Source organism: Lissotriton vulgaris, chromosome 3_1 (genome assembly GCF_964263255.1).
Source record: "Lissotriton vulgaris chromosome 3_1, aLisVul1.2, whole genome shotgun sequence".
In the NCBI taxonomy this organism is placed as follows: Eukaryota; Metazoa; Chordata; class Amphibia; order Caudata; family Salamandridae; genus Lissotriton; species Lissotriton vulgaris.
Window position 1 is genome coordinate 1,431,423,455 of NC_141689.1, and position 18,100 is coordinate 1,431,441,554.

The following is an 18,100-nucleotide window of genomic DNA, read 5'->3' on the forward strand; positions in this document are numbered from 1 at the left end:
ATTTCTTGGGAGTCTTTAGCACATCTCCCTAGGAGGAAAGGCAGCTGTATCTGCAACATCACCCTATGTGCAACTGGTATGGGCACAGGAGACTAAAGTCCACAAACAACTTGCTATATTAATTTTGACTTGAGAATCAAGTCGGGCAGAGGTAGTACAGCTGAGGGGTTGGCGTGTAACTCTATACTCGCCTATGCAGCGACCAAGCATTTCCATAGTAAAAATTACAGTTTCAAATTTTTACTATCCGATCATGTAAACTACATGTTCTGCCAGTTAAATAGGTTGCACCCTGCTTTAGGACTTAAAATGCCTGCATAGGGGTGACTTACACATATGCCAGGTGGAAGTCTGGCTTAGCCATTACTTTAAATGGCTTAGTTGGGCTGGCAGTTCAATCTGCTCTTCCACCCTACAATTGGCAGGCTGGGGGTCTTGTTTTACTAGTGTCACACACCCGAGTGGAATAACCAGTGCTGCAATCCTTGAGATGACCCTCTAACTTAGTTGCCCTGGGTACCATTTACTAGTGTCTTACAGGTAAGTTAGCTTAGCCAATTGAGTAGAAGCCTGTTCCACATACCTGTTTAAGCATAAGGGCACAGGCACTGAGGTCTGGTTAGCAGGTGTCAGTGCTCGCTGAGATTCAAAAAGCCAGCAGCATCAGTCCAAAAACTTGGGGATGACCACACAAAAAGAGGCATTTCCTTACATATATCCTTGTAGAACTTTGCCTCAGAAGTATATTTCTGCATGAATAATTGTTTTCTTTGGAATTTTGTAGCAAAAATAATAGTTTTTCCTGGTGTTTTCCTTCTAGACAAATGCTTTTTTGTCGAGTGACGTTAGGAAAATCTTTCCTACAATTCAGTACTATGAAGATGGCCCATGCCCCTCCCGGACATCACTCAGTCATCGGCAGACCAAGTGTAAATGGACTTGCTTATGCAGAATATGTGATCTACAGAGGCGAACAGGTGATGTACATTGTTTAAAAAAATCTTTTTATTGCATAAACAAAAACCTGGCTGTACATCTATTAACGGATATGTATCATACGTTTCCTGAAGGGTATCAAACTTTTTTTTTTTTAAATTTATTTTCAAAAGCCTTTATTAAGGAATATCAACATGGCAGACACAATACACCGTACATAACCACAGCACCCGGTATCAAGATAAATTACAATTTCAGACATTGAGTTGCAATTGGGTTACGTTTACAGCAATTCAGTAAAACCAGGAATGTTAAAGTCACAGCTTCACAGTCCAAAGCTACAGCCTCCTAAGGGGAAGTACGCATAGAAGCACAATTACAGATGAAAGTCTAAAGCAGCAGGGCGCTGATGGGAAATAGGGGAGGTGGGATCATTCACTAACCAACACCGGCGGCCACCGCGGACCCTGGGCCGGTGGGGAGTGCGGGAGAGGTAATGCCGCTGGGTTGGGAGCGGGAAAAGATAGGCGACCAGGGGGGCCCAAATGTCGACAGGACGGGGCCTGGCAGGCATTAAATCCCAAAACTCAAGAGAGGAGGGTCTGGCATCGAGAGGCATCCTCCAACCAACTCTTGACCCTAGGAGCAGGCCGCCGACCCAAACACATGGCCTCCCTACGTCTGGCGAGGACCAAAAGCATCTAAATCAGGCGGCGGAAAGCATCAGGGCAAAACTCAAAGCCAAGAAGGCACAGGGGAGGGTCTGGGCGCACTGCAGCACCGGTGATGTCAGACGGTGGAGCACACCGCCTGCCAGAACTCTGAGACCTTGGGCCAGAGCCACGCTAAATGGGCAAAGTCCGCGGCGGGAGCAGCACAATGCATACAAGTATCTCCAGGGGTGAGCCCAAGCCGGTGAAGCTGCACTGGGGTGCGGTACAGTCTGTGCAAGTACTTGAAATGGATCAGGCGGAGCCGGTAATTCAGGGACAACTTTTTTGGTTTGATTCAGCAATACAACCAGTCATCCTCCAAAATGTCAATTTCGAGGTCCGTGCTCCATGCCACCCGCGCACGATCCGATGTGATGGGGGCAGACACCAAGAACAAAGCGTACAGTTTGGTGACTAACTTATGCGGCGACGTGGAATTCTAAATTAAGTCAAGAGCCAGGAGAGTGGGCGGGAGCTGAGGGAATGTGGAGTGCAGTTTCCGGCAAGTGGCACGTAACTGATAAAATAGTAGCATGTCCTGCAACCCCGGCGACTCTGGAAGAGAGTAAAAGGAATTCCCCGGGTAAAGATCCGCCACCGTTCCCAGGCCCAAATGCGCCCGCGTGTCGGGACATGCTGGAAGACTGGAGTGAGGGGAAATCTGGGTGGTTTACAATTGACATGGCGTTGGCAGAGAGGAGAGGGAGACCAGAGAGCCGGCGCAGGCAAGACCATGCTCAGCGCAACGTCTCGACCATGTCAACCTCTGCCCGGGGACGCCCTGCAGGCCCGAACAGAGCAGTGGACTAGGGCCAAGGAGAGGCCACATCGGTCTCTACTGCGCCGTGAGGCTGAAATGGGGTGGGTTGAGTAAAGAAATGCAAGAAGCTGGCCTGGGCACATAAGGCGTAGATCCGAAAGTCAGGCGCACCCATCCCACCAGCAGACATAGGGAGGGTGAGGATATCGTAGGCCACCCTGGGTTGTTTACCTTCCCAAACAACCGAAATGACTAGAGAGCGCAGTTTGCGAAACAAATGAGGTGAGGGGGATAGGTATGTTCAAGAAGAGAGAGCAATTTAGGCAGGACCACCATTTTTGCTATGGCGATACGGCCAGCCAAGGATAGCGTCAGTCTGCTCCACGAAGGGATTCTGGATTCAAGCCAATCAACAGCCTGCCCGAAGTTCGACCTCCAAAATTCATCCAAATCCCTACTTAACCAGATGCCCAAATAGAGCGTGGGGCCGAATGCCCACACAAATGGAAAGTCCGGAGTGAAGGGTACAGTAGCATCTGTCAGGGGAAATAGGACCGACTTACTCCAGTACACCTGGATGCCCGAAAGCACGCCAAAATGTATGATATCCCGAACCAGGGAGCTAAGGATTTCCTGGGGTGGTGGACATATAGGGTGATGTCACCACATACATTGAGATCAGGAGAGAGCGGGACGAGAAACCAATGCACCTGTGCGTATGGTGCTGCCGTAGCCTGGCAGCCAGGGGCTCCATGGCAATGGCAAAAAGCATGGGCGATAACGGACACCCCTGGCGAGTGCCACGGGCAATGTTGATGGGGTCGGATACCTGACCATTAATGCGGAGACGTGCGGAGCGACTGGTGTAAAGGAGTTTGATATTACGCAGAAAGGGAGTGCTGAAACCCATACGTGGTAGAATGTAGAACAGGAAAGTCCACTCCAACGTATCGAACGCCTTCGTGGCGTCTAGTAGTGTGGCCACGGCCGGCAAGTTAGGGTTAATTTGATGCAGGACAGAGAAAATAGTACGAAGATTATGTGAGGTTGCCCTGCCAGGTATGAAACCAGATTGATCAGGGAGGGCGATGGTGGGCATTAGGAGAAGAAGACGGGAGGCTATCAATTTGGCGAAGATTTTATTATCTATGTTTATCAGGGAAAGAGGATGGTAGGAGTCACAACGGTCGGCAGGCTTGTACGGTTTAAGGAGCAAAGGTATCAATGCTTCGGGCAGGGACGGCGGGAATAGCCCGGTGTCGAAAGGCTCGTTATACATGGCCGCCAGATGCGGTTCCAGGATGTCAGCGAACGATTTGTAGAACAAGGCAGGCAGGCCTGGGGCCTTGTCGCTAGGTAAGCTGTTGATGGCTGCCAATGTTTCTTCCCAGGAGAATGGCTCATCAAGAAATTTTCGATGTTAGTCTTCGAGCCAGAGGAGGGCGATGGACTCAAAATATTGGTCGAACTCCTCCCGTGGCAAGGGAGTGCTGGCAGAATAGAGGGGAGAGTAAAAGTCAAGAAAACGGGATTTAATATCTTCCGGAGAGGTGGTCCTCTCCGGGCCTCCATCACTGAGAGCAGTAATATAGGAGGCAGCGCGCGGTGGACGTAGGTTAGCAAGGGTACGCCCTGGGCGGTCCCCCTCCCCAAAGCGGCACGCTCGACCCTCTCTACCAAGCAAGGACAGATCACGGCTGACTTCATCTGAGAATTCTGTATGCTTTTGGCATAGCAGCGCCAGCGTCTCCTGGCTGGGGTACGGCGCCTGGGCGGCATCAAGATCCTTAATTCCCCCCTCAAGCCTAGCCACATTGAAGCCAATGGAGCGGAGAACGCCCGCCTGTTTGGAAATACTCGCCCCGAACGACAACCTTGAAACCTTCCCATAGGGTGGAGGCAGAGTCGACCGAACACGCGTTGAGATCGAAATAGTTGGTGATCGCTTTGTGGGTTTCAGTGCAGAATACGGAGTCCCGGAGGGTGTTGGGAGAAAGACGCCAGGTAAAAGCACGTCGCTGGGAATGGGGAGGCCTAAGACGGATCTCGACCGGCACGTGATCGGAGAAGGTGCGAGCCATATGCTCAGCATCAGCAAGCCAGGACATCCGGCATAGTCATACAAAAATCGATTCGCGGCCAGCAGCCCCGCACGCCGGTTACGCTGGTGCCTTCACAGGCATCGGGACGGAGGTGGCGCCAGGCATTATTCAGTGCATTGTCAATTAAGATGGATGTAAGAGCTACTGCCGTGCGTGGATGAGACTTGCAAGAGCCAGAACGATCCAGGGTCGCCGAGAGAGTAACATTAAAATCTCCACCCCAAACTATTGCCGCAGAGCCACAGGAGGAGATGAGGTGCGAAACATTAAAAAAAATGGCGGGTCATCAGAATTGGGGCCGTAAACCGCGGCAATCGTGACAGGCTGGGCCAGTAGTAGACCATGGAGGATTACATACCTACCCTCCGGATCGAGAAGAACCCGGGAGGTCTGACAAGGGAGGCCACACCGCAGCAAGATGGAGAGTCCCCTAGCGTACGAAGAGAATGTTGGGGAGTGGGATTCCCCCAGTAGCGAGATTGAAGTCTGGAGACTGGTAACATGTGCGCATCCTGTAAGAGCAAATATCCACCTTGTGTTGCTGTAGATGGGAGTGTATCAGACAGGCCTTGCGGTAGTCATTCAGGCCGCGGACATTCCAAGTCCAGCAGACAATGTCAGCCATTAGGGGGCAGGGAAGTGTGCAGTATCTTGCGTCGCGGACAGCAGATAGCACAGCTCGTCACAGCGCACATGTGGAGTAAGGGAGCCAGGTAGAAGCAAGGGGAAACGCTAATGGGGAGCAGCGCCGGTAAAGGAAAACAGCACGCGAAGGGTTCCCACCTACAGAGCAGCTGGGGCAAAGCGCATGAGCGTCAAACTGGCAAGTGTGGCTGAGAGTGCGAAGCGAGCCGGCGGGTGGCGAAAACGCCTAACATGCCTGACCGACAGAGGGTGCAGCCTAGGGAGCATAGGAGGAACCAGTGGAGCTGCATATGGAACCGTAATACATTACCCGTGAGTCCAAACAGGAAAAAACCCACAATGCCAACCACCCACCACCCCAAAACATCCCCACTGACCCAAACAGAAAGAAACCCAACCACCCCACACCCACTCCAACCCCCCAATCAGACTGAGAAAGGGTATCAAACTTAACAACCATGGATTTGTTATATCACAGTGCTGAAATCTAGCAATCGAGTCATTCTTGGGTACAATTCAATATGATGCAGTGTACAATGCTCCCTCCCATCTCCCCCTTCCCTTCACTCCTGTAGTTCTCAAAGCCCTCTGTATTGTCCATTTGCCCCAAGTTTTGTCCCACTTCTTCGGGCATCCCCTACCCTGGAACACCACTTTTTCAGCGTTGCAGCACCAGTCTAAATCTTTATTCCACTTCACTACGATCGTAGGAGGCAATATACATATGTATTTATATATATATGTGTGTGTGTGTGTGTGTGTGTGTATATATATATATATATATATATATATATATATATATATATATATATATATAATACCATTTTGAAAGTTAATGTTTATTGCTGTGAGGATGGTTAAAACAAAAATGGCTTCAGAAATAGGTCTACAAAATCGCTGCATGTAGGGGGTTGTTGACAACTTGAGTCTCTAAAGAACAGCCTGCTCACCTTGCTTTTTAGTTTTTCAGTAAATGTATTGTAACACACTTAAGTGTTTTGTTCTAGAAACATGAGTCTTTTGATATATAATCGTTGTAGTTGTGTGCAGAAGTCACAAGGATTGAATCTGATCCTCTCGGACTGAGCAGTAATTTTGACTGAAGAATTTTCGGACCCTCTCTGGAGGAATGCTGTACTTGCCACTCTTCCTCTCTCCAGCTAATGCAGCAGATTGGTGACTGGGTTGTAAGGAGAATCTGCTGTGTTTAAATCAGTTTGCCACTGATGCTGGTCCATTTATTAACAATTTGTGTGAGTGGCACACAGGTCCTTTAACAAGTCCATGGTCCCATGTCCTTTTCTACCAGTATAAGTCGGGATGAGAAGTTGGCCTTGAGTATTTGGTTTTACTAAGCCTCCTCTTCTTTCTGCAGTCAGTGTCCAGAAAAGTTACAAACTCCTTGTTATTAGCAGCAGTGTGTGTGTGTGTGCTGCTGCTATCTCACTGCTGGTGGCCTTAGTCTGTAGGTTCTATGATCCTCAAACACAAATTGAAGTGAGGTATAAACCCCTAGGGCCCCTATGAAATAGTTTTCATGGCCATTCAGGCTATTGCAAATGTATTCTGTAAGTGATTCTGGATTGCAGAACTGATGCGCATCTCTCCACAAGCAGGTCTTACCATCTAAAGTGGTTTTTGGTGTCCCACGTCTCATTCTGTTTAAAATTGATACCAGATATTCTGATGGATGTTTGTACTTGCAAATTCCTTAGCTTTTGAATCTCCTCTAGACTTTATTCTTGATCCGTAAAGTTGACATAGCTGCCCTGTGCTTGTAAGTGGCTCCTTGGCGCCAGCTGGACGCTGGGAACCATGCCAGATAGGACATAGCAGAGCTGTGTAAAGCACTATCCAAAAGCATTGACGTCAGTCCCCTTTTGTCCATTCCCATTGGCACCGATCCACAGTTGCTCTGCTCAGACCATTTACCTCAAAATTATTTAAAAAACAGAGTATTCCACCTAGTCAGTACGTTTTATTGTAACAGGACATTCAAATGTCAACAAAAGGATATGCAGGTTTTGAGATTCTGAAAGTCATGTAGGCTTGACCATGGCAATGTTGTGTTATGGTAAGTGTATTTGTATAGCACATAACTCACCCGGGAATGTGTCACTGTTCATTTAGTACTAGGATTAAAGTACTAGGACGTTGTTTATTAATTTGAAGTGCTAGTTACTGATTAGTATTTTTCCTTATTTTAATGCCATTGCATATTTGTTTGCCAAGCCGCTTCAGATGTGTTTTGGACGAATATTTGGCAATGTTTACCAATGTTTACCATTTTCTATTTTAGGCGTACCCAGAATATCTCATTACATACCAGATCATGAAGCCAGAAGTTCTTCCACAGGCCCCCACAACAGGGGAACAGAAAACCTAGTAAACATAAACTCAGATTTCCAAAGTTGGACTGAATGAAATCTGATTGTTTTCTGAAACTAGCTACCGATTAAATTCCTGAAAGCCAAGGCCGAGGCTTGTACATCTTTTATAAAGTGAAGCTTTGTTGTTAGATGTAATCTGGGTAACTGACAACATACTCAATTGCTACTGTTCCTTTAACGGAAATGTTTACAAGGGACTGCCTTTCTAACAACTTATCTCAGGCTCATTTTCAGTTTCTAGTTCTCTTTGTAATAAAAAGAAACATTGTTTTGATGTACTTTGGGAACCTTATGGGAAATGTGGGAAAACATTACCACATGTTCGCATTTCATGCTATTAGTCTGCGTTTATTTGAATAACAATACATCAGAACTCACAGCATCTTCTTCAGCCCCCAGCATTCTTTTGTAAGAGAATGTAATCTGTTCACTTTTTTATATACATATATATTATATAAAATATTATGTATGAATAGATATAATAGCTATACGATACTCTGAAAATGAGCCAGAACCTTACTGGATATTTTTTGCACAAAGACAGAGAAAAAACCTATAGCAATGCAATATAAAGTTCTCATTCTGGGAGGATTTAGGCCCAGATCTTATGTAAATGTTTGTTTGCACTTTTATGAGAAAATGTTGCATTATAACACATCTTATGGGAGTTGAACATGCTGGTGGTGTAATGTGATAGAGAGAAGCAAGCTCAACGTCTTTCTGGACCATTCTGGCCTGTTCCCCGAAAGAAGACCATAAAAGTAACGTTTGGCTTCATCAACTTAATCAAGCTTTCTTTATCGGATGAGAAACTCCTTTATCAAGCGGATCAGCAACCTTTCCTGCCTTGAGCATAGTCATCACTTCAAGAGTTATGTTTCAAGACTCAAAAACGAATGAGGTACAATATTAAACTTGTCATTGCCATCATTCTTTAGCAATGGTGAGGATTGGAAAAACTGGGCGGAGAATTAAATATCCATCTGCTTGTAGGTCTACCCTTCTATTATTGTTGTGGGAAGTAAATGATTTGCAAGTATTAGTGCTATAATGTTGCCACGTCTGTTAGCCATGTGATGGAAATGAAGACAAATTGTAGTTACATGGCTTGGAAATAGATTGAGTTCATAACACACTTAAAGCTTACCCCAAATGGTTAACATCTAATGAGTCTAATCTCTTGATATAGTTTATATTTGCGCATGGTTGCTACTAATCATACAATCTTTCTGTACTAACAGCAGGCATGTTAACCCTTTCGATGCTTATGACGAGCTCAGCTCGTCATGATGCACGGTTGAGCTGTGCTGGTGACGAGCTGAGCTCGTCATGAAACAAAGGAAATAATGAAAAGTCAGCACAGGAGGGGAAAACACCTAGCAGCCAAGGTGTTAATTCACTACACCTTCAACATCTAGGGTGACACAGTAACAGTTCTTGTGCTATCCCCTAGGTGATCTTCAGTGAATACCTCTCCCCTCTTGCTCAGAATGACCAGGTAACAAAATCCATTTGCTAACTTTTTCTTGCCAAAAGTGATGGCAATTTTCTCATTGCATATCCATTTTCAGATGCAACAACGGACTTGTTTCAGTGGTTTTTTTTGTCTCGAACTTTGACCCGGTCAATGTATTTTATGCATTCTTTCTCTTTTTTGGGGGACTCTATTTGTTACCAGGAATATGGGAGCTAAGCAGTGAAAAATGTAAACTCTAAAAAGTGTGCTTATCCCAATTAGGTGATTTTTTTTTTATCTTGAAGTTTAGGAAGACAAGTGTCTTCTCAGCTGAGTTAGGAATTGTGGCACAGAAAATGTTTAACAAAACCAGTTTAACACACTACTTGTTTCGGGGATTTCAGACTTTAGGTGCAGGCCTGTAGTAAGAGACTGTGTCAAAGGCAAACAAATCAATTCTACTTAAAGGGAATCCTCGCTGCTGTTCATGAGGCAAGTCAGACAGGCCTCACCATTAGTATTTCCCGAGTCGAAACCATTGACCCAAAGAAGCCTTCATGTTTGCCTAACCTGCTTTTTGCACGTTCCCCACCACCTCTTCTGTGTGCTGGAAGCGATTTACATTTTCCTTAGCACGGGCAGACCAGATGGGCCAAGAGGTTGTGCGCTTTGGAAGCAAATGAGAAGCTGCCGCAAGGGAGTAGATGCCGGTGTATAGTGTCCCCTTTTATTTTTTGCTATTAGGTTACAAAAGAGCCTGAGCTTGAAGGCATCCTGGATGAGATAAAGGTCGCCCACTGCACAGATTAATAACTCTCCTACCATTTTCTTTTGTTGTGTGTAAAGGCGTTTCTTTCTTAAAGGCATTACAGAAAAGCAAGAGCTGGGAAACAACAGCTACTGTCTTGATATTCTGAATTCGGTGTGAAGAGAGAACAGATATTGGTGACCATGCTAAAAAAAAAGGGCATTGAATAGTACAGGATGCATTTTACGCAGCATACTTAACATTTTCAAAGTTTCCTAAGGTGAAGTGTACCTTCTCTTTGCTTTTAAAAAGAGGACCATTGTGCAATTGTGTTACCCATATATCGTGTATAAGAGCATTGAAATGATGCAATTATTAACAACTCTTTCCTCGTTTGTATTTATATTTTACTTCATGGGGGCAAAGTAGAGAGAGTGTAAAACCAATGAAGTACACTTGTTTTTGTTGGTGTCATGTACAACTTGAATAAAAAAGCTAAGGGGAAAAGACACTGAAATAAAATGTGCATAATGGATTTTTCACATGTATGTTTGTCCCTCTGCTTCAAAATAGAATATTGATGAAACAGACTACGTTACAACTGTATTGACAAAATTATGAAATTATATTTTGTCATTTTTAGTTAATAAGAAATGCAAAAAAAAGTTTTTATTTCAAGTGCATACCTGGTCATCGTTGATATATCTTGCACATATTGCCAACATTATTTTCTCTTTGCTGTCGCCTCCCAAAGCAAACTTAACCCCAAGGAAAAGTATTGATTTTACAGCCATGCCATGCGTGACATAACTTACTTGAAGACGTTTTGTCCTATAGAGTAATAATTATTACTTCAAGTTTTATATGCTTTAAATTCTTTTTTCATTTTACGAAAAAATGTATCTGGATATTGCAGTTGATGGTTAATAGTGGATGTGAAAGTGTTACTTCCCACCCCTTCTGGGTCAGTGGTTCTCTCTAGACAAAGTTGAGTTTCTCATCAGAGATATAGATTAATTTGGGATAACCGTTTAAAAACCAATATAGGACACCAAATGTTGATGATGATGTACAACTGAACAAGCACTGGTTATCTGACTAGCACCATTAATTCAGGAGGCAAATGTCGTCCAATGTTTTTAAACTGCCAGTGTTCTATATCTGATGTCTGTCCTGAGTAAAGGTGCTGTGTAAGGAAAAATATTTGTGTTGGTGTGTTATTTGGTTTAAATGTAAAAGACGTGGGATCCACACTGAACATTCATAGTGAAGTTCTTTTCCTGGACATATTCATATGTAAAGCCAAAAACTTTAGTTTCCTAATATTTTACCTGCAGATACATTTTCTTTCAAATACCCCCCAAATTACGTACATAATTTGACTTGGGAAAATTTTAAAGTAACAAATATGACTGCTTTGTAGTGCATAATTTCAATTGCAACCCTATGAGCCAGCAAAAACGACATCACTTCAGCCTTCATATGCACCACTTGTGCCTGTGAGTTCCTTTTTTTATGCTAACCACAGTTGATAAAATACCAGCAACTAGCTTTAGCTTTCACAAATATTTTCAATTATTTTCTTTGTCACGTTTTGAAGACTCTAACGTATGCAGAACATGCAACCAAAGCATTTTATCATCTGACCCACATGATTAAGGAATGATCCTCAGTTATGTGTCAAAAAAAGCAATTCAGTTTTGGATTAAAACCATAAAAGTACAAACATAAAAACCTTTACAATCGATTTTAAACAGCCTGTACAAACTTCAAGAATGTTATTAAAATTGGATGGTTTAGACAGTATCACTGGCAGATCATTCTGCAATTGAACACATAATCTGAAAGAAACAGTCATAGATTCCTTACCTTAGAATTACCCCCAGGCGTCAGACTGAATCTGGAAAGCTTTAAATCAGCAGTACCCCTGCTCGTCGAAAAGTGGCATTGGTCGGCTCTGCATTAGTCATTGGCGTCGTGGTCACTGGGAGGACATTGAGGTAGCTACATAGATGTCGCCCTTGCGTGCTAACTAGAGTTGTTTATTTTTCCACGCCAGCCAGGGCAGATCCGGAGAGAGCAGTACCTCCAGTCCCTTCTTGAATTACTTTTTGCTGACTTTTGTCGACACCGTTTTCGAGTCTTCGACTCCTGGTGCATGCCAGGGATGCCTGGCTTCAAGGCTTGTGGTTCTTGTTGCCGACTGATGTCGGTGACTGATCTGCACCCCGTGTGCCTGTTTTGCCTCGAGCGCGACCATGACCCCAAGTCGTGTTCCGACATCCGGACCATGAATCCGAAGTCAAGTCTTTGTGGGAGCAGTCCCGAAAGCTTCTCGCAGCCAGTCAGTTGGCTCCTCTCGGTACGAGGACGCGTGGGAGGTCAAGGGACTGGTCGCGGAGTCATCAACATTCTTCTTCCAAGTCTTCGCACTCCGGGTCAGGTAAGTCGAAGCATAATAAGACATCGAAGAAGCATCGACGCTCTTAGACTTCTCCCTGTCTGAGGGCGGACGTGGCGAGGGATGCGGGTGGTGCCCCTCCTGCAGATTTGCGTTTGGAGCCCAAAGGGTCGACTCCATGCTTCCCGGGACCTAGAGCGACCCCTGCCCAGCTTTGCCAATTTTACGAAGCAATGCATGCCATCTTTGGGCAGACAGACTCAGCCGGCGTACCTTCAGGTCCCGCGGACTCGGCTGGGGGCTCTACGCCTTTGATGCCAGTGGCTTCAACCCTGGCGCCGCAGGGTTCCCTTGGATCCAAGCCTGAATCCAGATTGGTGCAGGTCGACCTAGTTACATGTCTCTCGGCGCCAATTCCACCAGCACCACATCCGCAGCCGGTGTTGGCTGTGTCCCCATCCGACGTCGACCCCGGCCTCCACCTCGATGTAGACACAGAGCCAGACCAGCGTCGACCGGCGCCATATCCGGCACAGACTGGTACTTTTGTGCCCTTGTTCTACCCTGACTCTTTTAGACCAGATTGGCAGCCAGAAGAAGGTGAGGAGTACTGGGAGGGGTCTGGCGACCCTTTAATTGACCAGTTGGGCTACGAATCAGACTAGAGAGAGGAGCTGGGGGAAGCCAGTGATGGATACTTCATCAGATCTTGACACATTGTCTCCTACCATGGCTACGGAGGAGGGAGCGTCTTACGCCGTGGTGTTGTATAGGGCGGCTGAGGCTCTCCACCTCGATCTACCTACGGTGGCAGTCAGGACTAGCCCCCTGACACAGGTGCTTCAACCGGCAGCGAGCTCTTCGGAGCCCCTGTTACCGTTTAACAAAGCCCTCACTGACATCCTTTTAAGCACCTGGTCCAGGCACAACACAGGGTCTCCTGTTGAGAAGATGATTGCCCGGTGCCACCGCCTGGCCCTGGGCGACCCCTTTTTCCTCTCCCAGCACCCCACCCCTGAGAGCTTGGTGGTCCAAGCCTCCACCTCCAAAGGCGCATTCCTTAACGCACCACCTGATAGGGAATCCAAAAAGTTGAACCATCTTGGGAAGATGTTTCCTTCCTCCAGCTTGGGACTTCGGTCAGTAAACACCACATGTCTGTTGGGCTGTTACACCCACTCCGTGTGGGATGTAGTGGCGCAAGTGCTGCCCAAGTGCCCGGAGGAGGCCCGGGCCATACTCTTCCGTGCAGTTGCCGAAGGGAGAGACACCGCAAAGTTTACCATCCACTGTGGGCTGGATACCGCCGACTCACTAAGCAGGACGATTCCCATGTTGGTAGCCCTTCGACACTACGCCTGGTTGAGGTCGACTGGATTTTCACGGGATGTCCAATCCACTCTTACGGACATGCCCTTTCATGGCTGTCGCCTTTTCGGCTATAAGGCAGACAACACTTTGGAGTGCCTTAAGGACTGTCGGGCTACAGCCAGGTCCTTGGGCCTCTCCACCACCCACCCTGCGCAGTCTGCTTTTTGCCCGCGCAAGCTATTCGGCCCCTGTGTGGCCGGGTATGTGGGAACCACCGCTTTGGGTCAGGGGGCCAGCGGGCGGGCCAGTCCACCACAGCCCTCTCTGCCTCAGCCTCCAAACCCTCCTAGTCCAACCTTCCAGGGCCACCAATTGCCAGTGGGCGGCAGGATTCGCCATCACCTCCCTCACTGGCGGACCATCACGTCAGACAGGTGGGTTTTGCAGATAGTTCGAAGGGGCTACTTCCTCCCCTTCGAACGAGACTACCGCTCCATCCATGCCACCTCAGCACCATCGCATGTCGGAGGATCGTCTGGCCTTTCTCCAACAGGAAGTTTTATTCACTCTTGGCCAAGGAAGCCATTGAGCGAGTTCCTGTCCCAGAAGTAGGTTGCGGTTGCTAGTCCCTCTTTCTGGTGCCCAAGAAGGACAAAGGCTTGCGTCCTATCTTGGATCACAGAGACGTCATCCGCTTCCTCCGGAAGGAGAAGTTCAAAATGTTGATGCTAGCTCAGGTCCTGTCTGCCCTCGACCCTGGAAACTGGATGGTAGCGTTGGACTTGCAGGACGCCTATTTTCACATGCCCGTCCTGCCGGCCCACCAGCGTTACCTGCGGTTCACTGTAGGCCATGAGCACTTTCAGTTTACCGTTCTCCCCTTTGGGCTTACCAGCGCCCCTCGGGTGTTCAGGAAAGTGATGGTGGTGGTCGCAGATCAGGAGTTCCAGTCTTTCCCTATTTTGATGACTGACTGTTGAAGGCAGCCTCACCCCATAGTGTTGTCTCCCACCTTCAGACTACGGTCGACCTCCTGCATTCACTGGGGCTCTCCATCAAGGTGCCAAGTCACACTTGAATCCCTATCAGAAGCTCGTCTTCATCAGAGCGGTTCTGGACACGACGCAGTTTCTGGTCTATCCTCCCGAACAGCGAGTCTGGGATATTCGGGCTATGATTCCGATCTTTCAGGGTTTCGGTCAGGATGACCCTACGGCTGTTGGGCCTAATGGCCTCCTGCATCTTGCTGGTGGACCATGCCAGATGGCATATGTGGGCTCTGCAGTAGGACCTGAAGTTCCAGTGGGCACAACATCAGGAGAACCTGTCCGATTGCATCCAGATTTCGGAGGGCACTGCGCACCAATTGCAGTGGTGGCTCACAAACCAGGATTGGGTCGACAGCAGATCACTCTCCCTTCCCCAACCAGAGTTCACAGTGGTGACCAATGCATCACTTCTGGGATGGGGCAGCCACATGGGGAGGCAAAGATCAGAGGCCTCTGGTCTCCAGCAGAGTCCGGGCTCCACATCAACTTTCTGGAGCTTCGGTTGATTCGTCTTTCACTCAAAGCATTCCTTCCCTCTGTCAGTGGTGAAGAGAAGTTCAGGTGTTCACAGACAACAACACCGCCATGTGGTACTGCAACAAACAAGGCGGGTGGGGTCGTGGACCCTATGTCAAGAGGCCCTCCGCCTCTGTACATGGCTGGAACATCAGGTCATATCCCTGGTGGTTCAACACATGGCAGGTTCCCTGAACGTCAGGGCGGACAAACTCAGCTGCAGGTGCATGATGGATCACGAATGGCGTCTTCACTCGGAGGTGATGCAAGGTCGCTTTCAACAGTGGGGAGAGCCTTGGTTAGATCTATTCACCACCTAAGAGAACGCACAATGTCAGCAAAATCTGCTCGTTGGAATTTCCAAGGCGGCACACGCTAGGCAACACTTTTCGTCGCGAGTGAAATTGCGGTATTCTATACGCCTTTCTGCCTATACCGCCTCTGCACAGAGTAATGAAGATCAAGCGCGACCGGGCCCAAGACATTCTTGTGGCCCCAGATTGGGCACGAAGAGTCTGGTATCCCGAGCTGCTACACATGGCCATCGATCCTCCGATCAGATTGCCTCTTCAGGAGGATCTTCTGTCACAGCAGCAGAGGACGGTCCTCCACCGAAGCTATCCAGCCTCCACCTCCTTGCGTGGAGAATGAGCGGCGGCAGTTGACCTCGTTTGACCTGCTTCCCGAAGTCTGTGATGTTATCTTGGCAGCCAGGCGTCCCTCCAATAAGACAGTATACACCTGCGAATGGAACAAATTTGTGGCATGGTGCATAGCAAAGGCTGTGGATCCCCTCTCTGCCCCTCTTTCTGAGGTCCTCTTGCTCCTTTCTTTGGCCCAGCAGGGCTCTACTATGGGAACTCTAAAGGGCTACCTCTTAGCCATTTCAACCTTTCTTAAGCTACATGATCAGCCTTCTCTATTCAAGTCCCCGGTTGGAAGTCACTTCCTTAGGGTAATTACTCATCTTTTTCCTCCTGTTCCCTTCGTAATGCCCCAGTGGGACTTGAACTTGGTTCTTACAGATCTTATGTGCGCTCCCTTTTAGCCGCTACATAACTGTCCTTTCAGGCTTCTGACCTTAAAAATTGCTTTTCTGGTGGCAATCACCTCTGCGCACAGGGTGAGTGAACTCCAAGCACTTTCTTCTAAGCCTCCTTTTCTGACTGTTAATCCGGACAAGAATGTCCTTCAAACTCGTCCTTCCTACCCAAAGTGGTTGTTCCTTTCCATATTGGACAGACCATCACTTTGCCCACTTTCTTTCCGCCTCAGCATCCTTCCAAAGAAGAAGAGGGGCTCCACCGCCTGGATCCAAAACGTGCGCTTTCCTTTTACTTGGATCGCACTAAACAATTCCTGGTGGATGACCAGCTCTTTGTTGTCTACGTGGGCGCCAAAAAAGGTCGGGCCGTGCACAAACGGACTATTTATGGATGGGACATTTTGTGCATTGAAACTTGTTATTCCTTGGCATAGAAGGAGCCTCCAGTGGGGTTGCGCAGCCATTCCACCCAGGCGACGGCAGCTACCACTGCCTTGGGACGTGGAGTTCCCTTTAATTACATCTGTCAGGCAGCTACGTGTGGATCGCTACACATGTTCACAAGACACTACTGCCTGGACAGCTAAGTCCGGAGAGACGGCTTCTTTGGCCGTTCTGTTCTCCAGGAATTTCTGGTGTGATCTTGGTTCGCAGACCCACCACCGGGGTTGTTATTGCTGGGGTATCTGATATGATATGATAGAAATTTATAATGCGTAAAACAATAACCCGCAGGTGTCAAGTCGCCTAACAATACAATCAGAATTAAAACAGACGTCCTTACATATAGGCTTGTCGGAAGAGACGAGTTTTTAGGGCATTGCGGAATTTCTGTAAAGATGGGAGGGATCTCAGGTCAAGAGGAAGATCATTCCACCACTTGGGGGCCAGCGTGGAAAAAGCCTTGCCACCTCATTTAGCTCTTCGTACGCGGGGGGCTGTCAAAAGCAATTTCCCGGAGGAGCGCAAGTTCCTACCGGGAGTGTAATGGGAGATGATAGACCCAATACCAGTGTCGCTGTTTTGAGGTAAGGTATCTATCATTGCGTGTTTCTTTCAAATGAACAAGTTACTTACCTTCGGTAACGATATATCTGTAAAAAGCATTAGTTAGTGATAGATTCCTTACCGCCCCACCCATCATCCCAGTTTCTGCGAACTGATATCTGATAGAGATTACTAGCTGCATATTCCTTATCGTAGAATTATCCCCATGCGTGAGACTGGATCCGGAAAACTTTCTTTGCCATAGCAACTCTACGCACTGAGGGGCGGTACCTCGTGTCTTGCCCTGACGTCCGCGGGCGACATCAGCAAGGTCACATAAGCCCCACCCTGGCGCACCAACGTCAATTTTTTTCTCTTTTCCGCATGCATCGAGTATCTGGATCGTATCAAGGATCTGGATCGTATACTGGCCTGTTTTCAGGCCCTCTTTTCACGCTTTTGCATTGAGAAAAAGTGGGAATGCCTTCGGGCTTCAAGACTTGTTCTTCTTGTGCACGTCAGATGTCAGCAACGGACCCTCACCCTATGTGTAGGTGGTGTTTGGGCGAGCACCATGACTGCAACGCTTGTCAGCACCTCAAACCGAAGTCCCAGCGGGAGCGCCGGATGAAATTGCTGTCGGCCCGCTTGTCCAGGTCGGTGTCGTCCCAGCATCCGTGCCCTACCTCGAAAGTCAGGAAACGCCGGTTTCGTCTTTGACATAGTCTTTAGCTGCGGGCCGAGGGCGTCGTCCGCTGGCATGTAGGTCCTGTCGCGGTGGGAGCCTGCCCCCCCCCCCCCGGGACATCCACCCCCGCCTGTCGCCTTCCTTCCGGCCATTTCCCGGCGTAGAGGCGAATAGGGCCCAAATGACAGCCTCCGCTGTGGAGCTGAAGGCTTCTTTGGCCCTTCCTTTACCTCCTGAGATGTCCGTGGATCCCTTGCCTCGCGCAGGGCCTTCCCCAAAGTCGCCAGCGGCTCAGGCGCCGGAATTTTCGGCTCCAGGTCGAAGGAGAGTGGTGTCGTCTGACTGCAGTCCTT

The 18,100-nt window shown here is 47.9% G+C and overlaps 1 protein-coding gene across 1 annotated transcript in view; it reads left to right on the forward strand.

Annotated features, from left to right (window-relative positions):
• Positions 1-10,951, forward strand: part of TNKS (tankyrase) — a 700,580-nt gene extending 689,629 nt beyond the window's left edge. Inside the window, exons 27-29 of the mRNA XM_086961923.1 lie at positions 821-977; positions 7,456-8,794; positions 8,935-10,951. Of these exons, the coding sequence (XP_086818049.1) occupies positions 821-977; positions 7,456-7,542 (244 nt within the window). The 3' untranslated portion in view covers positions 7,543-8,794; positions 8,935-10,951. The remainder of the gene's footprint in view (positions 1-820; positions 978-7,455; positions 8,795-8,934) is intronic.
• The last annotated feature ends 7,149 nt before the right edge of the window (positions 10,952-18,100 follow it).